The sequence below is a fragment of the Panulirus ornatus genome, chromosome 2, assembly GCF_036320965.1.
Source record: "Panulirus ornatus isolate Po-2019 chromosome 2, ASM3632096v1, whole genome shotgun sequence".
NCBI lineage: Eukaryota > Metazoa > Arthropoda > Malacostraca > Decapoda > Palinuridae > Panulirus > Panulirus ornatus.
This window is the reverse complement of record NC_092225.1, coordinates 53,842,676-53,869,884: the sequence shown is the minus strand read 5'-3', so window position 1 is coordinate 53,869,884 and position 27,209 is coordinate 53,842,676. Positions and strand designations below refer to the sequence as shown.

Below are 27,209 nucleotides of genomic sequence, written 5' to 3'. Positions count from 1 at the left end.
AGCCTTGAAGAATGTGTGGAAGTCGAGAACATTATCTCGGAAAGCAAAAATGGGTATGTTTGAAGGAATAGTGGTTCCAGCAATGTTGTATGGTTGCGAGGCGTGGGCTATGGATAGAGTTGTGCGCAGGAGGATGGATGTGCTGGAAATGAGATGTTTGAGGACAATGTGTGGTGTGAGGTGGTTTGATAGAGTAAGTAACGTAAGGGTAAGAGAGATGTGTGGAAATAAAAAGAGCGTGGTTGAGAGAGCAGAAGAGGGTGTTTTGAAATGGTTTGGGCACATGGAGAGAATGAGTGAGGAAAGATTGACCAAGAGGATATATGTGTCGGAGGTGGAGGGAACGAGAAGTGGGAGACCAAATTGGAGGTGGAAAGATGGAGTGAAAAAGATTTTGTGTGATCGGGGCCTGAACATGCAGGAGGGTGAAAGGAGGGCAAGGAATAGAGTGAACTGGATCGATGTGGTATACCGGGGTTGACGTGCTGTCAGTGGATTGAATCAGGGCATGTGAAGCGTCTGGGGTAAACCATGGAAAGCTGTGTAGGTATGTATATTTGCGTGTGGACGTGTATGTATATACATGTGTATGGGGGTGGGTTGGGCCATTTCTTTCGTCTGTTTCCTTGCGCTACCTCGCAAACGCGGGAGACAGCAAAAAAAAAAAAAAAAAATATACACACATATATATATATATATATATATATATATATATATATATATATATATATATATATATATATATATATATATATGCAAAACTAAGGTATGCTGCAGCTGCTTGAGTACTAGGAGGAAGTTCTTACAGCACTTCAGTGAGACTGAATTATGTGACCATACCCACTGCCAGCCAGGATCATCCGACTACTATAACATGTATGTCATTCTTGCAGGGTGATCCGAGACGCGACTCCGGTGATGCTGATAGTGTTTCTGCTGTTCTGTATCCCAGCCAACTATCCCTGCTGTGACGACACGGACAGCGGTAAGCCTAGTATATTCTCCTGCAATAATAATGATGGAACGTACGGGTGAACGGTGTATGTCTGACGGACAGACGCAAGCGTCTCGATCTAGCCAGGATGGCTGTGGATGTCTGAATGAACTCCTCCTCTTCTGTTGCACTTGAGGTGCCACAGGTTACTGATGGCGTAGTGACACGCGTGGGAGCTGAATGGAGGGGAAAGTCACTCACCTGACGACCCAACTTGACGTGCAGATAAGAATGGTGGTGAGGTGAACAGGAGTCTGAAACACACATCCCCCCCTCCCCCCTCCGTCATTTTCAACATAGACTCATGATATATTCCAATGATTTGTGAGGATGTGTGTGTCTCTGATCAAACCTCTAAATTACGGATCATCTTGACAATGTTATTCCACTAGTATTTCTTCCTTATAATACTTGTTTCACTATGCGATGACCTTTCTGCTCTCCATACATCGTGCACTCATTCTTTCTCAGATATCCGTTCCAACTTGACTGTCACATACACGTGTGTTCTCTAGCCTCGTCCTGTACCAGTAAATCTCAGATCAATTTTTTTTTTTTTTTTTGTAATATAAAAATTCTTAGTGATTTTATTGGGAGTGGACATAGTAGCGGATGGGACCATAGACAATGGAGTCAAAGGGTGGGTGATGGAGGGGGGGTGAAGGTTCTGCGAGCATTGAGGAATATGCGAAACGAGATGACGACATGGGGTAAGGGGGTCGAAAATGGGTATATGCTTGAAGGGATAGTAGTCCCAGCGTTGCCATATGGATATGAAAAGGTGCGGAGGGTGAGTGTGCTGGAAATTAAATGTATGAGGAACATTAGTGAGGTGCTTTAATCGAGTAAGTAATAAAAGGGTATGAGAGAGGTGTGGTAATAAGAAGTGTGTGGTTGAGAGAGCCGAGGCGGGTTTGCTAAAATGGTTTGAACGTATGAAGAGAATGACTGAGGAGAGTTTGACAGACAGGATATGTGTGTCAGAAGTGGAGGGAACCAGGAGAACGGGGAGACCAAACTGAGGATGTGAGGGTAAAGTGAAAAGTATTTTGAGTGGTTGGTGCCTGAACATGCAGGAGGGTGAAATGCGTGGACGGAACAGAGTGAAATGGGGTGATGTGGTATATACATGAGGCGACATGCTGAGCGAGGGAACACGAAGCGTTCGGGGTAAACAGGGGAAAGGTCTATGGAGCCTGGTTGTGGATAGGGGCTGGTTTTTCTTTGCATTAGAAATGACAGCTACAGAATAAAGCATTACCATGTGTAGAGATGATATACGGTGTTGGATTTTAAGTGTAGCCCTCAACATGATAACTCCAACTTTAAACTTTCGTAAAGTTGGCAAGGCTTTGCAGAAAAGAAACTGTCGGGTAAAAAACACTCAAAACTCGACATTTTACGTGATGTGTTCGTCACATTTTCCTTTGAAATCTTGCCCAGAGTAAACGAACAGATGGAAAGCCTACGGAGTCCCGACGTCATTTTTTTAATGAACTCTCGCGTACCGACTAACCGCCAGGACATTCGAAAAGTGAAGTGCCTGTGGACAGCTGACTCAGAACATTCACTTGGCGCTTGTTCGGATTCTGTAGAGCTTATTCCGTTCGTATGCCAATAAAGAAAGCAAATTATACTGTAACTAAACGAGAAAACTTGCCTGTAGAGTGTAGAAATGCCTATTGATTATGCATTGCAATGAATGAGCCATGCCTTGTATCGTCCGGATCCAAGTTTAGCAAATATGATGGGCAAAATGAAATGTCTACACGATTTTAGGGTTGGAATTAATGCTTATACTCTTAAATATCTCTTGGGAACTCCCATTTTTTACACTGCCAGCCGTACGGAAGAACCGAAGTGGAGTACTGTACGTTTTTCGTAACAATTAATGATATTGCAAACTTCACAGATGCAGTCTTTATACATTAAAGGTGCATATCATTTGACTTCCATACTTTAAAGTATTATAGTATTATCTAGCCCCACAATTTCTCTGCCCCTCATGACCTTGCTATGAACGAGTTAATCATTATCGAAAGATAATTTTCAATGGTAGTACAGCAAAATCCCACACCCTTATATTATTCCTTACATTAACAACAAAGATTCCATGAGAGAAAAATCAAGATATTACACCAACAAAAGTGGTGACCGTAAACTAAAATATATATATATATATATATATATATATATATATATATATATATATATATATATATATCCAAAGCTATTATGAGTCTTTTTATTATCAAATGATCATTTCATAGCTTGTAAGTGCTGTTATGTCATTTTCATCACTGCCGATACACACGTAATTCTTAGATACTAGTTTACACTTCATCTACTTAAGTAATCGGATATTTTTTTCTATTTGCTTGTACACGAGTACGTTTTGAGAATGGAACTGAAGTACATTTTTGCAAGTGTAACATTACTTGACTCAAATAACAACGTCCGTTACACCTCTACTCGTTGCATTTGACCTCCTCTCCCTAAAACTGTGTTGCCGCCCACGTAATTTCTCTTCTGCCGAAAGTTTTCCACTTGCTTACTGATTACAATCTGTTCTAGTACCTTACAGGCCATAATCACTGTGTGTGTGTGTGTGTGTGTGTGTGTGTGTGTGTGTGTGTTTTATGGTTTCAATGCATTATGTACGAGAGGTAGAGAATGCATGTGAACGCACTTGACCGTTCGTCGCCTGATCCTGGCACTATCTCGCTCACGCGGGAATCAGCGAACAGCCGTGTCGTGGGGCTCCTGCAGCGTCGAGGCCGCGTTCCCTGTGTTAGAAGGTTATATGGGTGTTCCTTTGTGGTTGGGAAGGTCCTCGGCGACGCCGAAATCTTTTCTGTCTACTGCCGGTGGTACAGCCTCAGTGAAGGTGACTCTCTCTAACACATGATGATGAAGGCAGACTCCGGAAACATTACAATTCAACTGTTGTTAACATAAACTTCTTGGCCATAACCATATTATCGCTATGTCCTCGGAATCCGGTATTATGAATGTTGCCAAATCAACTTTCCAAGAGTAATTTATCAGTTAACGGATGCACTTATTTTACTTGATAGGTTTCTTACTAGCGTTATTGCTGTATTCCGTAACTTCTCTTAAGAGTGCAGGATTTTAGGTGTAGACCGTACTTCTGCAATTCTAAGTTCTCGTAAAGTGGTGAGGGCTTAGAGATAGAAGGAAATCATATCAAAAGTTGATAGTGTAAAGAATAACTTTATACCACTACCGCCATTCAAGGAACTAGAGCACGAACGGGTCCGACTCGTGAAGAAAAAAAAAATCCAGAGGATGTCTGACATCAGACATTCACCTGGCGTTTGTCCATTTTCTGTAGAGCTTTATTAGGCCTGAATTTCATGTACACATAGAAAGAAGCTGAATTAAACGAAAAATTGCCTCAATGTCTAATTTCATTACTTCAGAATTTCGCCATGCATCGCTACGGCTGAATCAAATTGAATCCGTTTTTCAAATATGTCGGGCGAGTTCATGTGTCTCAAGAATACAAATATCGAATTAATGCTTAAAAGATCTGTCCTACAAAAGGCCAGATTCCTATATTTCCATAGATATCTGAACTCACTGTTTACCTTCCTAACGAATTGGTCGAAGTCGAGTACATGATTTGGCACAGATTTGACGACTGAAATTTCCCCAATAAAAAAAAATGAAACCCACAAGGCATCTGTAACGTTAAAATGGTCAGGGTATCTTTATAGTTCATTGGTATATTACATTAATTATTGTCTAACCCTACGTTCCCTTCCCCCCTCTCCTTAACCCTTCCACCATCGAAAGATCGGTTTTAAGAGACATAAAATTCCATCCCCATAAATAACTTTATATTGGCAACAACGATTCTTTATGAGAAGAACACAGACCACAATCCTTTTCTTACCAGGGGTTTTTCTCTATCTACAAAGGTCTCATTCGCCCATTATGGAGTAGTTCTTTCGTTTCATTTACATGCATTTATGACAAGATACGTATGTATTCCCAAAGGACTGTGGACCTTAACCTCTATGAAATAATCTGATATTCCCCTCGCCGGTCTGAAAAAATATTGAATTCGTTCTTAGCAGCGGTGTTGCTTTCGCAGTTCTCGCAGTATATATATATATATTATCCCTGGGGATAGGGGATTAAGAATACTTCCCACGTATTCCCTGCGTGTCGTAGAAGGCGACTAAAAGGGGAGGGAGCGGGGGGCTGGAAATCCTCCCCTCTCGTTTTTTTTTTTTTTTTAATTTTCCAAAAGAAGGAACAGAGGGGGCCAGGTGAGGATATTCCAAAAAAAGGCCCAGTCCTCTGTTCTTAACGCTACCTCGCTAACGCGGGAAATGGCGAATAGTTTGAAAGAAATATATATATATATATATATATATATATATATATATATATATATATATATATATGTGTGTGTGTGTGTGTGTGTGTGTGTGTGTGTGTGTTACGGGGCAGGGGGGGGTCATCAGTTAGTGCCTACTCCGGATAATAACGAGGAACCTTTTCAATACTAATATTTACCCCAGCAATTTTTCTATGACAATTAAACAATAGCATCTTCATTAACAGCACCTTATACAATGAGTATCACTTAATTGCACACTAAAATCAACAAGAGTCAGACAGCAGTGGAGGGCAGCCCTAAAATAAACAATTCCATTACTTCCTAGCCTCGACCACGTTGCTCTCACTTACAATTTCCTATTTCTTACATAGATTTCTATTTCTTACTTATAAGACATGATCTCCCTTAATATGTATGCTTTACATGCACTTCAATGTTATTAAGTATTTCATTTACCTTATACCACTTGGCGTGCCTCTCGCACCCCTCCTCACTTTGACCTGTAACAAACACATTTCCTTTCAGAATATGTACAAACCCGTCATCCCTATTGCAAATCTCACCTTCTATCGCACTGACTGCTGTATACAATCTTGTGTACACTCACACTTCACTTCTTAGCCTAAGAGGACTCAAACATCCCTAAACATACCTACAAAGGCTGCGTGAAGCGTTCTTCTGCTCCACTTTCGTCCTGTTCGATGAACCAAATTTTACCCAGCGATGGCAAGCGTCTCCAATAACACGAGAACATCAAAGTCCGCCCGCCCCCACTATTGTTCTCCCCCGGGGTTCTTTACACATCATTTACTTTACACCTACATTTCCTTATATATATATATATATATATATATATATATATATATATATATATATATATATATATATATATATTTACTTATTCATTTTGCTTTGTCGCTGTCTCCCGCGTTAGCGAGGTAGCACAAGGAAACAGACGATAGAATGGCCCAACCCACCAACATACACATGTATATACATACACGTCCACACACGCAAATATGCATACCTATACATCTCAACGTATACATATTATTTTTTTTTTTATTATACTTTGTCGCTGTCTCCCGCGTTTGCGAGGTAGCGCAAGGAAACAGACGAAAGAAATGGCCCAACCCCCCCCCCCCCCATACACATGTATATACATACGTCCACACACGCAAATATACATACCTACACAGCTTTCCATGGTTTACCCCAGACGCTTCACATGCCTTGATTCAATCCACTGACAGCACGTCAACCCCGGTATACCACATCGCTCCAATTCACTCTATTCCTTGCCCTCCTTTCACCCTCCTGCATGTTCAGGCCCCGATCACACAAAATCTTTTTCACTCCATCTTTCCACCTCCAATTTGGTCTCCCTCTTCTCCTCGTTCCCTCCACCTCCGACACATATATCCTCTTGGTCAATCTTTCCTCACTCATTCTCTCCATGTGCCCAAACCACTTCAAAACATCCTCTTCTCCTCTCTCAACCACGCTCTTTTTATTTCCACACATCTCTCTTACCCTTACGTTACTCACTCGATCAAACCACCTCACACCACACATTGTCCTCAAACATCTCATTTCCAGCACATCCATCTTCCTGCGCACAACTCTATCCATAGCCCACGCCTCGCAACCATACAACATTGTTGGACCACTATTCCTTCAAACATACCCATTTTTGCTTTCCGAGATAATGTTCTCGACTTCCACACATTCTTCAAGGCCCCCAGAATTTTCGCCCCCTCCCCCACCCTATGATCCACTTCCGATTCCATGGTTCCATCCGCTGCCAGATCCACTCCCAGATATCTAAAACACTTCACTTCCTCCAGTTTTTCTCCATTCAAACTCACCTCCCAATTGACTTGACCCTCAACCCTACTGTACCTAATAACCTTGCTCTTATTCACATTTACTCTTAACTTCCTTCTTCCACACACTTTACCAAACTCAGTCACCAGCTTCTGCAGTTTCTCACATGAATCAGCCACCAGCGCTGTATCATCAGGGAACAACAACTGACTCACTTCCCAAGCTCTCTCATCCCCAACAGACTTCATACTTGCCCCTCTTTCCAAAACTCTTGCATTTACCTCCCTAACAACCCCATATATATATATATATATATATATATATATATATATATATATTTTTTTTTTTTTTTCTTTTGCTTTATCGCTGTCTCCCGCGTTTGCGAGGTAGCGCAAGGAAACAGACGAAAGAAATGGCCCAACCCACCCCCATACACATGTATATACATACGTCCACACACGCAAATATACATACCTACACAGCTTTCCATGGTTTACCCCAGACGTTTCACATGCCCCGATTCAATCCACTGACAGCACGTCAACCCCGGTATACCACATCGCTCCAATTCACTCTATTCCTTGCCCTCCTTTCACCCTCCTGCATGTTCAGGCCCCGATCACACAAAATCTTTTTCACTCCATCTTTCCACCTCCAATTTGGTCTCCCTCTTCTCCTCGTTCCCTCCACCTCCGACACATATATCCTCTTGGTCAATCTTTCCTCACTCATTCTCTCCATGTGCCCAAACCATTTCAAGACACCCTCTTCTGCTCTCTCAACCACGCTCTTTTTATTTCTACACATCTCTCTTACCCTATTATTACTTACTCGATCAAACCACCTAACACCACATATTGTCCTCAAACATCTCATTTCCAGCACATCCACCCTCCTGCGCACAACTCTATCCATAGCCCACGCCTCGCAACCATACAACATTGTTGGAACCACTATTCCTTCAAACATACCCATTTTTGCTTTCCGAGATAATGTTCTCGACTTCCACACATTCTTCAAGGCTCCCAGAATTTTCGCCCCCTCCCCCACCCTATGATTCACTTCCGCTTCCATGGTTCCTTTCGCTGCCAAATCCACTCCCAGATATCTAAAACACTTCATTTCCTCCAGTTTTTCTCCATTCAAACTTACCTCCCAGTTGACTTGACCCTCAACCCTACTCTACCTAATAACCTTGCTCTTACTCACATTTACTCTCAACTTTCTTCTTTCACACACATTACCAAACTCAGTCACCAGCTTCTGCAGTTTCTCACATGAATCACCCACCAGCGCTGTATTATCAGCGAACAACAACTGACTCACTTCCCAACCTCTCTCATCCACAACAGACTGCATACTTGCCCCACTTTCCAAAACTTTTGCATTCACCTCCCTAACAACCCTATCCATAAACAAATCAAACAACCATGGAGACATCACACACCCCTGCCACAAACCTACATATATATATATATATATATATTTTTTTTTTTTTTTTTTGCTTTGTCGCTGTCTCCCGCGTTTGCGAGGTAGCGCAAGGAAACAGACGAAAGAAATGGCCCAACCCACCCCCATACACATGTATATACATACGTCCACACACGCAAATATACATACCTACACAGCTTTCCATGGTTTACCCCAGACGCTTCACATGCCTTGATTCAATCCACTGACAGCACGTCAACCCCGGTATACCACATCGCTCCAATTCACTCTATTCCTTGCCCTCCTTTCACCCTCCTGCATGTTCAGGCCCCGATCACACAAAATCTTTTTCACTCCATCTTTCCACCTCCAATTTGGTCTCCCTCTTCTCCTCGTTCCCTCCACCTCCGACACATATATCCTCTTGGTCAATCTTTCCTCACTCATTCTCTCCATGTGACCAAACCATTTCAAAACACCCTCTTCTGCTCTCTCAACCACGCTCTTTTTTTTTCCACACATCTCTCTTACCCTTACGTTACTTACTCGATCAAACCACCTCACACCACACATTGTCCTCAAACATCTCATTTCCAGCACATCCATCCTCCTGCTCACAACTCTATCCATAGTCCACGCCTCGCAACCATACAACATTGTTGGAACCACTATTCCTTCAAACATACCCATTTTTGCTTTCCGAGATAATGTTCTCGACTTCCACACATTCTTCAAGGCTCCCAGAATTTTCGCCCCCTCCCCCACCCTATGATCCACTTCCGCTTCCATGTTTCCATCCGCTGCCAGATCCACTCCCAGATATCTAAAACACTTCACTTCCTCCAGTTTTTCTCCATTCAAACTCACCTCCCAATTGACTTGACCCTCAACCCTACTGTACCTAATAACCTTGCTCTTATTCACATTTACTCTTAACTTTCTTCTTTCACACACTTTACCAAACTCAGTAACCAGCTTCTGCAGTTTCTCACATGAATCAGCCACCAGCGCTGTATCATCAGCAAACAACAACTGACTCACTTTCCAAGCTCTCTCATCCCCAACAGACTTCATACTTGCCCCTCTTTCCAAAACTCTCGCATTTACCTCCCTAACAACCCCATCCATAAACAAATTAAACAACCATGGAGACATCACACACCCCTGCCGCAAACCTACATTCACTGAGAACCAATCACTTTCCTCTCTTCCTACACGTACACATGCCTTACATCCTCGATAAAAACTTTTCACTGCTTCTAACAACTTGCCTCCCACACCATATATTCTTAATACCTTCCACAGAGCATCTCTATCAACTCTATCATATGCCTTCTCCAGATCCATAAATGCTACATACAAATCCTTTTGCTTTTCTAAGTATTTCTCACATACATTCTTCAAAGCAAACACCTGATACACACATCCTCTACCACTTCTGAAACCACACTGCTCTTCCCCAATCTGATGCTCTGTACATGCCTTCACCCTCTCAATCAATACCCTCCCATATAATTTGCCAGGAATACTCAACAAACTTATACCTCTGTAATTTGAGCACTCACTCTTATCCCCTTTGCCTTTGTACAATGGCACTATGCACGCATTCCGCCAATCCTCAGGCACCTCACCATGAGTCATACATACATTAAATAACCTTACCAACCAGTCAACAATACAGTCACCCCCTTTTTTTAATAAATTCCACTGCAATACCATACAAAGCTGCTGCCTTGCCGGCTTTCATCTTCCGCAAAGCTTTTACTACCTCTTCTCTGCTTACCAAATCATTTTCCCTAACCCTTGCACTTTGCACACCACCTCGACCAAAACACCCTATATCTGCCACTCTATCATCAAACACATTCAACAAACCTTCAAAATACTCACTCCATCTCCTTCTCACATCACCACTACTTGTTATCACCTCCCCATTTGCGCCCTTCACTGAAGTTCCCATTTGCTCCCTTGTCTTATGCACTTTATTTACCTCCTTCCAGAACATCTTTTTATTCTCCCTAAAATTTAATGATACTCTCTCACCCCAACTCTCATTTGCCCTTTTTTTCACCTCTTGCACCTTTCTCTTGACCTCCTGTCTCTTTCTTTTATACATCTCCCACTCAATTTCATTTTTTCCCTGCAAAAATCGTCCAAATGCCTCTCTCTTCTCTTTCACTAATACTCTTACTTCTTCATCCCACCACTCACTACCCTTTCTAATCAACCCACCTCCCACTCTTCTCATGCCACAAGCATCTTTTGCGCAATCCATCACTGATTCCCTAAATACATCCCATTCTTCCCCCACTCCCCTTACTTCCATTGTTCTCACCTTTTTCCATTCTGTACTCAGTCTCTCCTGGTACTTCCTCACACAAGTCTCCTTCCCAAGCTCACTTACTCTCACCACCCTCTTTACCCCAACATTCACTCTTCTTTTCTGGAAACCCATACAAATCTTCACCTTAGCCTCCACAAGATAATGATCAGACATCCCTCCAGTTGCACCTCTCAGCACATTAACATCCAAAAGTCTCTCTTTCGCGCGCCTGTCAATTAACACGTAATCAAATAAAGCTCTCTGGCCATCTCTCCTACTTACATAAGTATACTTATGTATATCTCGCTTTTTAAACCAGGTATTCCCAATCATCAGTCCTTTTTCAGCACATAAATCTACAAGCTCTTCACCATTTCCATTTACAACACTGAACACCCCATGTATACCAATTATTCCCTCAACTGCCACATTACTCACCTTTGCATTCAAATCACCCAACACTATAACCCGGTCTCGCGCATCAAAACCACTAACACACTCATTCAGCTGCTCCCAAAACACTTGCCTCTCATGATCTTTCTTCTCATGCCCAGGTGCATATGCACCAATAATCACCCATCTCTCTCCATCAACTTTCAGTTTTACCCATATTAATCGAGAATTTACTTTCTTACATTCTATCACATACTTCCACAACTCCTGTTTCAGGAGTACTGCTACTCCTTCCCTTGCTCTTGTCCTCTCACTAACCCCTGACTTTACTCCCAAGACATTCCCAAACCACTCTTCCCCTTTACCCTTGAGCTTCGTTTCACTCAGAGCCAAAACATCCTTTCCTCAAACATACTACCTATCTCTCCTTTTTTCACATCTTGGTTACATCCACACACATTTAGGCACCCCAATCTGAGCCTTCGAGGAGGATGAGCACTCCCCGCGTGACTCCTTCTGTTTCCCATTTTAGAAAGTTAAAAAAAAAAAAAATACAAGGAGGGGAGGATATATATATATATATATATATATATATATATATATATATATATATATATATATATATATATATATATATATATAATACACTCCAACTCCCTCCCTATTCCTCCTCCTACTAATCCTGCTGCTGCTAATGTTGTTGCTGCTGCTGATGATGATGCACGAAGCAAACATGCAGAGACAGACAGTCGTACAACGGGAACAACAAGACGTAGAAGTATTAAGAAGAAGAGAAGCCAGGCAGTCAGTCAGTCAGTCAGTCAGTCAGTCAGTCAGACAGACAGACAGATAATGTGTCGTAGAAGGCGACTAAAAGGGGAGGGAGCGGAGGGCTGGAAATCCTCCCCTCTCATTTTCTTTTTTAATTTTCCAAAAGAAGGAACAGAGAACGAGGCCAGGTGAGGATATTCCCTCAGAGGCCCAGTCCTCTGTTCTTAACGCTACCTCGCTATCGCGGGAAATGGCGAATAGTATAAAAAAAAAAAAATATATGTATATATATATATATATATATATATATATATATATATATATATATACTTTTTTTAGGGGGGACTCAGCTTCGTCAAAGCGGAGTCCAGTAACACAGACACACACTGCACTTTAAAAGGTAACAAAGATACACCACACTTAAAGATGTAACAAAGATGGTACCAGAATTAAGAGAGCTTAGCTACAGGGAAAGGCTGGAGGATTTAAATCTACTCACCTTAGAAAAAAAGAAGACTGAGGGGAAGGGGGTGACCTGATGACAAGTTTTTAGAAGAGATGGATGATACAGATAGTGGACAATTCCTAGTGATGTAGGGAAAGAGCAACAAAATGACAACATGAAATTAAATAAGGAACGTGTAACTACGAACGTAGATACTTTTTTAGTATAAGAGTAATGGAGAAATGGAACAGACTGACTGAGGGCATGGGTAATATTAGCAGACACTATACACAGATTTAATAGTTTGTATGGTAGTAGAGTGTTCAAGATATGGGGCCTCACGAATGTAATTCTCCCTCCCCGCACAGTACACAGACACACACTCACACATTTTTATCATACATAATCGCTGTTTCCCATGTCAGCGAGGTAGTGCCAGAAAACAGACAAAGGGCACACACACACAATATATATATATATATATATATATATATATATATATATATATATATATATATATATATATTTTTTCTATACTAATCGCCATTTCCCGCATTAGCGAGGTAGTGTTAAGAACAGAGGATGAGGACTGAGCCTTTGAGGGAATATCCTCACCTGGCCCCCTTCTCTGTTTCTTCTTTTGGAAAAAAAAAAAATATATATATATATATATATATATATATATATATATATATATATATATATATATATATATATAATTGGTATAAATGGGGTGTTCAGTGTTGTAAATGGAAATGGTGAAGAGCTTGTAGATTTATGTGCTGAAAAAGGACTGGTGATTGGGAATACCTGGTTTAAAAAGCGAGATATACATAAGTATACTTATGTAAGTAGGAGAGATGGCCAGAGAGCGTTATTTGATTACGTGTTAATTGACAGGCGCGCGAAAGAGAGACTTTTGGATGTTAATGTGCTGAAAGGTGCAACTGGAGGGATGTCTGATCATTATCTTGTGGAGGCTAAGGTGAAGATTTGTATGGGTTTTCAGAAAAGAAGAGTGAATGTTGGGGTGAAGAGGGTGGTGAGAGTAAGTGAGCTTGGGAAGGAGACTTGTGTGAGGAAGTACCAGGAGCGACTGAGTACAGAATGGAAAAAGGTGAGAACAATGGAAGTAAGGGGAGCGGGGGAGGAATGGGATGTATTTAGGGAATCAGTGATGGATTGTGCAAAAGATGCTTGTGGCATGAGAAGAGTGGGAGGTGGGTTGATTAGAAAGGGTAGTGAGTGGTGGGATGAAGAAGTAAGATTATTAGTGAAAGAGAAGAGAGAGGCACTTGGACGATTTTTGCAGGGAAAAAATGCAATTGAGTGGGAGATGTATAAAAGAAAGAGACAGGAGGTCAAGAGAAAGGTGCAAGAGGTGAAAAAGAGGGCAAATGAGAGTTGGGGTGAGAGAGTATCATTAAATTTTAGGGAGAATAAAAAGATGTTCTGGAAGGAGGTAAATAAAGTGCGTAAGACAAGGGAGCAAATGGGAACTTCAGTGAAGGGCGCAAATGGGGAGGTGATAACAAGTAGTGGTGATGTGAGGAGATGGAGTGAGTATTTTGAAGGTTTGTTGAATGTGTTTGATGATAGAGTGGCAGATATAGGGTGTTTTGGTCGAGGTGGTGTGCAAAGTGAGAGGGTTAGGAAAAATGATTTGGTAAACAGAGAAGAGGTAGTAAAAGCTTTGCGGAAGATGAAAGCTGGCAAGGCAGCAGGTTTGGATGGTATTGCAGTGGAATTTATTAAAAAAGGGGGTGACTGTATTATTGACTGGTTGGTAAGGTTATTTAATGTATGTATGACTCATGGTGAGGTGCCTGAGGATTGGCGGAATGCATGCATAGTGCCATTGTACAAAGGCAAAGGGGATAAGAGTGAGTGCTCAAATTACAGAGGTATAAGTTTGTTGAGTATTCCTGGTAAATTATATGGGAGGGTATTGATTGAGAGGATGAAGGCATGTACAGAGCATCAGATTGGGGAAGAGCAGTGTGGTTTCAGAAGTGGTAGAGGATGTGTGGATCAGGTGTTTGCTTTGAAGAATGTATGTGAGAAATACTTAGAAAAGCAAATGGATTTGTATGTAGCATTTATGGATCTGGAGAAGGCATATGATAGAGTTGACAGAGATGCTCTGTGGAAGGTATTAAGAATATATGGTGTGGGAGGCAAATTGTTAGAAGCAGTGAAAAGTTTTTATCGAGGATGTAAGGCATGTGTACGTGTAGGAAGAGAGGAAAGTGATTGGTTCTCAGTAAATGTAGGTTTGCGGCAGGGGTGTGTGATGTCTCCATGGTTGTTTAATTTGTTTATGGATGGGGTTGTTAGGGAGGTAAATGCAAGAGTTTTGGAAAGAGGGGCAAGTATGAAGTCTGTTGGGGATGAGAGAGCTTGGGAGGTGAGTCAGTTGTTGTTCGCTGATGATACAGCGCTGGTGGCTGATTCATGTGAGAAACTGCAGAAGCTGGTGACAGAGTTTGGTAAAGTGTGTGAAAGAAGAAAGTTAAGAGTAAATGTGAATAAGAGCAAGGTTATTAGGTACAGTAGGGTTGAGGGTCAAGTCAATTGGGAGGTAAGTTTGAATGGAGCAAAACTGGAGGAAGTAAAGTGTTTTAGATATCTGGGAGTGGATCTGGCAGCGGATAGAACCATGGAAGCGGAAGTGGATCATAGGGTGGGGGAGGGGGCGAAAATCCTGGGAGCCTTGTAGAATGTGTGGAAGTCGAGAACATTATCTCGGAAAGCAAAAATGGGTATGTTTGAAGGAATAGTGGTCCAACAATGTTGTATGGTTGCAAGGCGTGGGCTATGGATAGAGTTGTGCGCAGGAGGATGGATGTGCTGGAAATGAGATGTTTGAGGACAATGTGTGGTGTGAGGTGGTTTGATCGAGTAAGTAACGTAAGGGTAAGAGAGATGTGTGGAAATAAAAAGAGCATGGTTGAGAGAGCAGAAGAGGGTGTTTTGAAATGGTTTGGGCACATGGAGAGAATGAGTGAGGAAAGATTGACCAAGAGGATATATGTGTCGGAGATGGAGGGAACGAGGAGAAGTGGGAGACCAAATTGGAGGTGGAAAGATGGAGTGAAAAAGATTTTGTGTGATCAGGGCCTGAACATGCAGGAGGGTGAAAGCAGGGCAAGGAATAGAGTGAATTGGATCGATGTGGTATACCGGGGTTGACGTGCTGTCAGTGGATTGAATCAGGGCATGTGAAGCGTCTGGGGTAAACCATGGAAAGCTGTGTAGGTATGTATATTTGCGTGTGTGGACGTATGTATGTACATGTGTATGGGGGTGGGTTGGGCCATTTCTTTCGTCTGTTTCCTTGCGCTACCTCGCAAATGTGGGAGACAGTGACAAAGCAAAAAAAATATATATATATATATATATATATATATATATATATATATATATATATATATATATATATATATATATATATATATATATATTTTGCTTTGTCGCTGTCTCCTGCATTTGCGAGGTAGCGCAAGGAAACAGACAAAAGAAATGGCTCAACCAACCCCCATACACATGTATATACATACACGTCCACACACACAAATATACATACCTATACATCTCAATGTACACATATATATATACAAACACAGACATATACATATATACACATGTACATAATTCATACTGTCTGCCTTTACTTATTCCCATCGCCACCTAGCCACACATGGAATAACATCCCCCTCCCCCCTCATGTGTGCGAGGTAGCGCTAGGAAAAGACAACAAAGGCCCCATTTGTTCACACTCAGTCTCTAGCTGTCATGTAATAATGTCCAAAATCACAGCTCCCTTTCCACATCCAGGCCCCACAGAACTTTCCATGGTTTACCCCAGACGCTTCACATGCCCTGATTCAATCCATTGACAGCACGTCGACCCCGGTATACCACATCAATCCAATTCACTCTATTACTTGCCCGCCTTTCACCCTCCTGCATGTTGAGGCCCCGATCTCTCAAAATCTTTATCACTCCATCTTTCCACCTCCAATTTAGTCTCCCACTTCTCTCGTTCCCTCTGCCTCTGACACATACATCCTCTTTGTCAATCTTTCCTCACTCATTCTCTCCATGTGACCAAACCATTTCAATACACCCTCTTCTGCTCTCTCAACCACACTCTTTTTTATCACCACACATCTCTCTTACCCTTTCATTACTTACTCGATCAAACCACCTCACACCACATATTGTCCTCAAACATTTCATTTCCAACACATCCACCCTCCTCCAGACTTCCCTATGTATTGCCCATGCTTTGCAACCATATAACATTGTTTGACCCACTATGCCTTCAAACATACCTATTTTTGCTCTCCAAGATAATGTTCTCGCCTTTCACACATTCTTTATCTATTATACATAATTGCCATTTCCTGCGTCAGCGAGGTAGTGCCAGGAAACAGATGAAGATTGGCCCATCCACTCATATACATGTATATATACATAAGGCCATATACACACATATATGCACATATACATACATATTGATACATATGCATACACATACACAGACATATACATATATACACATGTACATATACATACTTGCTTGCCTTCATCCTTTCCTGTCACCACTCCACCCCACAGGAAACAGCAATCACCACTCCCCAGCTAGGTAGCACCAGGAAAACAGACAAAAAAAGCCACATTCATTCAGACAGTCTCCAGCTGTCATATATACACAAAAAGAGAGAGAGAGAGAGAGAGAGAGAGAGAGAGAGAGAGAGAGAGAGAGAGAGAGAGAGAGAGAGAGAGAGCATGGAATGCACCATATGTAGTCTCCTGCAATTTACACCCTCAACATCCTCCATGTATCGATAAATTTCACTGTTTGATTCATCTCTACATAAAATATTTCACAATTTGCTGCATTTAGACACAGCTTCCTTTTTCTCTGACACTTTCCAGAACATGTACCTTATAGCAGTTGTGGTGACACCACCATTCCAATTACAGCACCTGCAGATGGTCTTCATTCACTGATCCTGATCACATCCAAAGATTTTCAATCTTAGCATCCTTCTTCATGAAAGCAAAACTGACAATGTGGCATATTCCTGTGCATCCACAATAAATACCTTAAACCAATTCGGACAAGGTTGTGTGACTTTTTTCTCAAGATATGTGCAACTTGCATTGGCTTCCCCACCTTTGACACTCAGACATTCATAACTGAATCCTGTCTTCTCAGTGGCCCAAACTTGACTTTTCTTTTTTTTTGGGGGGTTGGGGAATGTATTGGTTATCAGTGGCTGACCAATAGGGTGTGGTCATGTCATTGCTCTACAATTATATAGGTATCACCTTCTTAGACACAAATACTAACAATTCAAATTCATTACTCAGAAAGTGAACCCATTCTTGCACAAAACTGCATGATGACAGTCCTATTTTTTATATGAGGGTGTAACACCCTTCAAACCTAGTCCCCAATATCATTGCTCCTGCCTCTTCTGTGCTTATACCTGGTTTGATTATCATAGGCCATGAGTTCTCCCTTCACAAGTTACTGAACTATTATTCTTTTTTATTCAGATGGTTGTTGACACCAGATTCACTTGAAATTATGTTTTTAGACAGAAAATCTTTAACATAGCTACAAACTCATCTTCAAGTCACATTTTAGATGAAGCCAGTTAACTTTAAGTGCATTTTCAGGTGAAAAATCATCTGGGAGATACAGAGGTTGCCTGACATGGGAAATTGTGCATGAGAAAGTACCATGGGGCGTCATCATGCTCCTGGGTGGCGGGTTGGCCATGGCTGAGGCAGCCAAGGTATCTGGGCTGTCGGTCTTCCTAGGTCAACAGCTACAACATTTTGCCATCATGCCCAAGGAACTGATTGTATTCGTAGTGTGTCTCTTGACGGCAATGCTGACTGAAGTAGCCTCCAACACTGCCACTGCCTCCGTCCTCTTGCCAGTTATCAAGGATCTGGTGAGCAAGTACCTTTTATAATGGGTAAACAGAACAGTATGTTGGTGTATTGGATCTGTGGTCTGTAACAGTATCCTGTAACAGTGGCTTGTATCAATGTCCTGTATCGATACTTCTTTCATTCATATGTTCAATAGATTTAGGTGTTGTCTCTCCCTCACACTCCATCCTTTCTTGACAACACTCTTTCCACTGTCCCAGTTACCTTTTATGACACTTCTCTCATCAACCCGGTTAGCTTCCCCGCACCAGCTCGCTAGTTGAACGGCCTCCATTACCTTCCTCTAACTAGTGTTCATTTACTTTTCCTATCTCAGTTCCTAGCCCATGCCCTTCCTTGCTTCTCTTCCAGCTTCTGCTGCCTATTACTACCATTTCCATCTCTTTCCCTCCTCCAATTTCCTTTCTTATCATTTTTCTACTTACCTCTTTCTCATAGTCTTCCATCACCAGAATCATCTTCATGATCCTCTCCTCTCTACTTCCACCATCCCGTCCTTCCCTTTAAATCTTATCTATCCATCCCTCTCAGTTCTCCTGGCCTCTCCACTCTCTCTCTCTCTCTCAGCACCCACCACTACTCTATTTTCATCCTCTTTTCACCCTACTTCCTCTGTATTTCCTTCCTCATTGCTGCACTTCCTCCAGATTACATCTCTTTCCTTAACTTCCCCTCCTTTTATATTTCCATTATTCACTCTCTTCTGTGCTTCACTCAGTCCTCTCCACCTCTTTTCTTCCTCTAACTTTCCCTTTTTTTCTTCCAGTCCTCCTCAACCTTTAACTTCTCTCCCTAAATTCTTTTGTAACTTTTCCCTTCTCCATCCTCCTTAAGGCTACACCCCCAGCATCTCCCCTTCAGTCACCTTCCCCACCACTATGCTCCAGTCTCTCTCTCTCTCTCCTCACCACAGTTACTTTTCTCCACAGGCCCTGGGTATCAACGTGAACCCGCTGTACCTGATGTTGCCAGCCACTGTGTGCTGTGCCTATGCCTTCATGCTGCCTGTGGCCACCCCTGGTAATGCTATCATCCTCACTGCCGCCCGCATGAACACCCACGAGATGGTATGATATTTCGTCATTATCTCTTGTACATTACCTGCACAGTTTCTTGTGTAATGGTATATGGTCTTTCAGCCATAATTGTATAATCAGTGGTTTGTGTAATGTACAGCTACAGTGAAGAGTTAATTCCTATTGCAACATCACTTACTTAGAGTATATAATGTTAATCTGTCATTTACATCAAGCCCTGTTGTCCTTGTTTAGCTCCTCAGTTAGACTATTTATTACTAATGAAGTTTTTTTTTTTTTTTTTTTTTTTTTTTTTATACTTTGTCGCTGTCTCCCGCGTTTGCGAGGTAGCGCAAGGAAACAGACGAAAGAAATGGCCCAACCCCCCCCCCCATACACATGTACATACACACGTCCACACACGCAAATATACATACCTACACAGCTTTCCATGGTTTACCCCAGACGCTTCACATGCCTTGCTTCAATCCACTGACAGCACGTCAACCCCTGTATACCACATGACTCCACTCACTCTAATTTCTTGCCCTCCTTTCACCCTCCTGCATGTTCAGGCCCCGATCACACAAAATCTTTTTCACTCCATCTTTCCACCTCCAATTTGGTCTCCCTCTTCTCCTCGTTCCCTCCACCTCCGACACATATATCCTCTTGGTCAATCTCTCCTCACTCATTCTCTCCATGTGCCCAAACCATTTCAAAACACCCTCTTCTGCTCTCTCAACCACGCTCTTTTTATTTCCACACATCTCTCTTACCCTTACGTTACTTACTCGATCAAACCACCTCACACCACACATTGTCCTCAAACATCTCATTTCCAGCACATCCATCCTCCTGCGCACATCTCTATCCATAGCCCACGCCTCGCAACCATACAACATTGTTGGAACCACTATTCCCTCAAACATACCCATTTTTGCTTTCCGAGATAGTGTTCTCGACTTCCACACATTTTTCAAGGCTCCCAAAATTTTCGCCCCCTCCCCCACCCTATGATCCACTTCCGCTTCCATGGTTCCATCCGCTGACAGATCCACTCCCAGATATCTAAAACACTTCACTTCCTCCAGTTTTTCTCCATTCAAACTCACCTCCCAATTGACTTGACCCTCACCCCTACTGTACCTAATAACCTTGCTCTTATTCACATTTACTCTCAACTTTCTTCTTCCACACACTTTACCAAACTCAGTCACCAGCTTCTGCAGTTTCTCACATGAATCAGCCACCAGCGCTGTATCATCAGCGAACAACAACTGACTCACTTCCCAAGCTCTCTCATCCCCAACAGACTTCATACTTGCCCCTCTTTCCAGGACTCTTGCATTTACCTCCCTTACAACCCCATCCATAAACAAATTAAACAACCATGGAGACATCACACACCCCTGCCGCAAACCTACATTCACTGAGAACCAATCACTTTCCTCTCTTCCTACACGTACACATGCCTTACATCCTCGATAAAAACTTTTCACTGCTTCTAACAACTTGCCTCCCACACCATATATTCTTAATACCTTCCACAGAGCATCTCTATCAACTCTATCATATGCCTTCTCCAGATCCATAAATGCTACATACAAATCCATTTGCTTTTCTAAGTATTTCTCACATACATTCTTCAAAGCAAACACCTGATCCACACATCCTCTACCACTTCTGAAACCGCACTGCTCTTCCCCAATCTGATGCTCTGTATTTATTCATTTAATGGCTTGCCTAATGTCCTGCCATATGCAGAGCCTGGATTAATATAATCATTCTGTTGTAAAATATTCAACAGTGCAAAATTTATACCTTCTTGTTCATTTCTCTGCAAACTTTTAGTGAATCATTTTTAATCCCCTTACAGAGCTACAATGTTTTCACCCTCTCTGCATTCTCTATATGTCTAGTATATCACATTTCTGCAAAAAGCACTGCCTTCTTATATTTTCTGCACATCAGTTCTCTGATCTCTAGAATCAATAGTTCATCATTTTCATATTCAGCCAAATAATTTTGAAAAACATTTGATATATACTTAAAAAAAAATTAAGATACTGTATATACTTACGAGACAACCGATAATACTTAATGAAAAAACCTTCATCCTTATCACTGTAACATCAAGCACAGACGTGATACCAGTCTAACAGTACTACTGAACTTTCCCCAAATTTATGTTTTCTTGTTAGTAAATAAAAAAGTAATCTTCAGCAATGATTCTGAACCCTAAATAAGTTTCCAGTAAGTGGTATCCTAGTCTGTCACACATCATTCCCCTGACTTCAAAGTCCTGAGCATAATATATTTTTTTCAAATTCATATCTGGTTCATATTCATGTATGAAGGCATAGATACACTAACATTTAAGCTTTACTTGGATGACAAGAATTACATTTTTCACAAGATATTCATTGAAGTCAAGAGTGGAGCCCAGGACAACAATGGTTCAGTTAGTTCTTCCACAGAAAAAGATAAAAGTGATGGAGTTGTTCATCACAAAACTTTATATAATTACCGTATTAGGTATGTGGAAAGTAATTTGCATCAGAACAACTATTACTGAGGTCTGTAACTAGAATTTGTGTGGCATTAATCACAAGCTCTTTCCTGTTTATAGTATCACTGGCAGAATCTTAAATTCTAATGTTTCAGTACTTTAAACCGCAGCAGTTTACATAGTAACTTTTAATGAGTGTGTTACAATATGGAATGACTTTTTATAATTAGAATAATTTTCTTTTTTAACCTTTTGCAGATGCGTGCTGGGATCATGATGAACATACTGTGTGTTGTGGTCATAAACGTGATGATTAATACACTTGGGGTAGTCATCTTTGACCTCCATACCCTCCCTTCTTGGGTCAACTCTACTACATCTACTGTTCTCTGATTTTACATATCGAATTATAGTTCATCATTGTTATATTATATGCATTACTAGGAAAAAAACTTTCATCACCACCACTGTTATTTGAATCACATTCCTGGTAGGGCTCTTCACCTTTATTAGTAGTATCAGCTGCAGCAATAAGAAAAGCTTTCGTAGCTATAACTAATTTCTTCAACACCATGACTGCCATTTGAACCACAGAGCAGAGCTTTCACTTTCACTGCTGTCATTTCAACCAACCTCACCATCACTTATTTCAACCACCCTTTCACTAACAGCTAGCATCCACCAGTTACATAGTTGTAGATAATCTATATAGATTTGTGATGAAGGTTGTTAATTTGTTATTCTTTTAGTGTATAAATCTAGTTCATTAGGTTACAGAGGTGCTTTGATAATATTTCTCTGTAAAACTAACTTCTGGGGGAACACTTGTTAATAGTCAATGACAAAACACGCATCTCAGTCCACATTGAAAGAGGTCAGGTATTGAGGAAACCACTTTATACTTTTGCGTCTTCTGTGATCTTACTATTCTTATGTGGCTGGAGGTTTTGTTTACAGAGTAAGGAATATTACTAGCCATCCTTATGGTAGCATGCCTCATAAATGCTATAATAATACAGTGAAATTTGGGGAGGGTAAGTATGTTCATCTTCCGTATATTATATGACTTTCTTTTTCTGATTGTGGCAGCAAAGTGAGGGTATACTGTGATAAGATTATTTCATCTCAGCTGAACTTCAGTATAATTTCACATGAATATTTTCTCTTATCCACCTTTTCATTTTATAGTAGCATATCAGTTTATTCCATTCCAATATAAACCTTTTTCAGTATAGACAGAACTTGGTAACCTCACTATCATTATATTGCATCTGCGAAGTACTCAGAACTGCATTTTAGGTATACATGAACCAGCCAGTATTAATGTAATTCACACAAGAATCAGGAAATTCTATAACAGGAGAAGAAGGAAAGTAATGTAGTAATGAATGTAGCCCAAGATGTGAATTTGGCTTATACCACTGTACAGTACGTATTGAGTTAAAAAGATATAAAATTAGCAAAGGATTGAATTTCAGAGTATTTGTTGATCACAACAAACTCATTAAACTAAGAAATACCAGTGGAAAGGTTAAGAGAACATTTTAGATGAAAAGAGTGGTTTGCTATCATGGTGAGAAATCATTCAGCATTCTTGTCTGAGCATGTACCTAGTATGAGACAGTGTTTCTTAGCATGTGCATTACCTCTGGAGGGTTATCAGGTACAGCATTGTTATTGTTTTGGCTGTATTGATGTAAGATTCAAACAAAACCTTGTATAACTGAACACGTCTTGTGCTAAAATCATACGACATTAGTCATAGAAAGGATGGACCTAACCTGTTTTCTGATGGTGAATGAATGCATTAGTGGGTTGCAGTGAAAGAGAATCCAATTCATCTGCCATTGTGAATTGTGTTTGACTTCTTTTCAGCTGTAGAATTTCCTTTTTAGGTGTGTTAAACAACACCCTGAACATCTAGAAAAGATTGTCATTTTTTTAAATACGGAAAGCACTAATGAAATTAGCCAGTTGGAAAAAATTAAACACGGATGAAATGCACATGGTTTAAAAATGAAGAATGACATGAATATGATGTATCAAGCTATGGTAAGATATTTGGAAATTTAGAGCACATTCCAGATTGCATGTGTATACATGAAAGCTGATCAAGATAATATGATTCTGCAGGGACTAAATCCTACTTTCATGGCATTACTCATCAAAGAAACTGTTGGAGTAAAAAAAAAATCAGCTTTTTAAGTCCTGATGACTTCATATTTGAAGATACACATAAAACAAAACTGAAATCTACAGAAAATTGTACCAATCTCAACTTGTGTATACAAAGTTCAATAAACTAAAATTTTTTATGTTTTTGTTAATATGTTTAACGTAACTATTTCTGGCTTAAAGTCCACTCAGCAGTTGATAGCCATTAAATAAAAAACACATATACAAAGTATGGCAAGAATTAACTGAACCTATTGAAGAAATTACTCATGTTCCTTCATATGTCTCAAGGAAAGAAAATGGCTGCAATTTGATATCAATTATCAAATCAAGGTATACAGTATTTATGTATAGGGTATATCAACAAGGTTATGTAGAAAATAAGAACTCCATTGATAATACAGTATTAACTTTTGGTGGTGATAAAGCTCATGAAGTGTTACATTTTGGATATAACGGGATTATTGTAAGGACCTAAAATCCTTCATCCTAGAGTTTTTCTAAATACAATGAATGTGGTAACTCAACAGAGTATGTATAGGACTGATATGTCTAAGATATGATGAAAGTAACATTAGAGATTAGCAAATCTAAGCGATTCCAATTTTATGTAAATTTTATAAAGATGAAAAATAAGTAGCTTGGAAGATACAATACCTTTATGTACTGAAGAAAGCAGAAATAATTAGTTCTGAAAGAACAAAATCTTGATAGGAAAATGATGTGCACCGTTATCAATATACAAATTGTATTAAAAGAATCCCATGGAGGGACAATATCATTTGCTGATGAAGAGGTGAAACAGAACAATGTGGCCAAGTTAAAGGAAAGAAAGGTAAAAAGTATGGGATGGAGAGAGGAATCCCTTAAAGAAGGGAAGTGGAAGTGAGAAAGGGAGTTGAGGGAGGGAGAGGAAAAAGAGACATGAAGAAGAGAATAATGCATTACTAGAATTATGAAAAGGTATGGCCATGATAACGAACAAATGTTGACGTAAATGAAGAATTCATGCTTGATAATTGACTACAGTTTCTTGAAGTAATTTAGGCTCATACCCATCACCCATCACCCATCTTTGCTCATGTCCCAGCGTTGTAGATCAAGCTTGAGGTTGTTCACCCAGTGAGTCATGCATTGAGGTGGGGAGAGTTAATTAGATAAGGTGCTACAAACTGTCAAAGTACACCTTGGAGGTATCAACAAACATGTTTTTGTTACTGGTTGAATAGCTACAGCCCCCAGAAGCCAAAGCTGGTTCCTCTTAGTATGCAGATGCTGTCCTGAATGGGGATGCAGAACCTGGCCTCTTCTTGTCACTGAGCAATGAATGATCCCTTCCTCCCCTAACAGGAAAAGGTTTGGTATTAAATTCTCAACCATCTTTCCATTTGTAGATGACTAGACACTCCTTCCTTTGTTATGGGGAGTAAAGTCCAAGGATATTGTCAGTCATCAATAAACTTGCATAAACTAAACTGGATACATCAGAGATCATAAATATTCTAAAACACATGTATGCATTGAAATAGAAATGGTTTCCAAGAAAAACTAATGTATCTTAAGTCAGCTTGTAATGTATACACTATGAAAAATTAAATGAATATTAGAAACCTTTTCTAAGAGTTGTAACAATGAAAATGATATGGAAGAGGAACCCTCTCAGCAATGTCTGAGCAGAAAATATGAATTTGAATTTTGTCTGTTAAACAGTTGCCTATTCTTTTTCATCATATGAATATCCTACGCAGTATGTATTCCCAGCAAGTGATTGATATGAAAATACCATTATATATAGCTGAGAACCACAGAACTCAGACTATAATACTACGAACCTGCTTTCTCATATAAATTTGACGGGAAAATTATTACCCGATTAAGGTAAAGTTTGACAATGATAGACATTTTACTCTATAAAGAAAATAAAAAGATACTAAGCTGTGACACCTGCCATATATATATATATATATATATATATATATATATATATATATATATATATATATATATATACATTGTCTAAAATATATCATCTATAGAAAAGAATTATAACTATGAATAAAAACATAATTCTTTATCTCTGTTGTGTAAAACATTTCCAATAAAACAAATAAACTTTCATGGAGAGTAAGCTTTAGAATAGATTATTTTGGTAATTAGATTAAATGAATACCTATAGTTTAAATCTAATAGTATGTACAGATTTGTACCATGTGCAGTTTCTTTTTTAAGTTTTAGTAGATAATGCATCATCATACCCTGTATTTTTCTGTTCATATTATCATTCTAAACAACAGAAACTACATTACATGAATAAGTTACTCAATAATCGTCATATGTGAAATGCAGTGACCAAATATAGGCCATATATCATCTAAAGTGGTTGTATATATAAAGAATTTTTGTATCTTCAACTATAGTGTACCTGTGATACTAATCATAACTAAAGTTATATTAACAATTTATTTCAAGTTTAATGTATACAAAAATTTGAATGACTGTGATGGACATTTTTGGATATGGAATATATTTTTTTTTATTTATGAAAACAATATATATCAAAAAATATAATAAAATGGAAAATTAGTCTGAAGTTTGGTTCCACAAATATATTCAAATAAGTGCTTAAAAAAAATATAGTCTTTGGAACACCATACTGATATTCTTTTACTTCTTCAATGAAAGTTTAATGAAAATAGGGGTAATTAAAACACTGAGGCTGTTGAAAGTAATGTTTTCAGAATGAATAAAAAAAACAATACCTTGATGAAACTTAAGCAATAATATTTTCATATGTACTTTCAAGTCCCAGAAGGTTAATGTAAAGAACACACAAAGCTTAACTAATGAAGTCAATGCTGTGCAATGACCAAAGAAAATGTAAGCAAGTAACTTAAAGTCATCTTAATGCTTAGAACAACAGATAATGAATGCTGCTCTACGGCATTATCTAGAAAATTCCCAACAAACTACTGTA

The 27,209-nt window shown here is 39.9% G+C and overlaps 1 protein-coding gene across 2 annotated transcripts in view; it reads left to right on the top strand.

Annotated features, from left to right (window-relative positions):
• The window catches only part of LOC139756520 (Na(+)/citrate cotransporter-like), a 131,464-nt gene extending 105,303 nt beyond the window's left edge, over positions 1–26,161 (top strand). Inside the window, exons 9-12 of one of the 2 annotated variants that reach the window (XM_071675995.1) lie at positions 894–985; positions 18,251–18,531; positions 19,462–19,599; positions 22,319–26,161. In XM_071675995.1, coding sequence (XP_071532096.1) covers positions 894–985; positions 18,251–18,531; positions 19,462–19,599; positions 22,319–22,453 — 646 coding nt within the window. In that variant the 3' untranslated portion in view covers positions 22,454–26,161. The remainder of the gene's footprint in view (positions 1–893; positions 986–18,250; positions 18,532–19,461; positions 19,600–22,318) is intronic. The other variant, XM_071676006.1, reaches the window with a different exon arrangement.
• Positions 26,162–27,209: the final 1,048 nt, after the last annotated feature.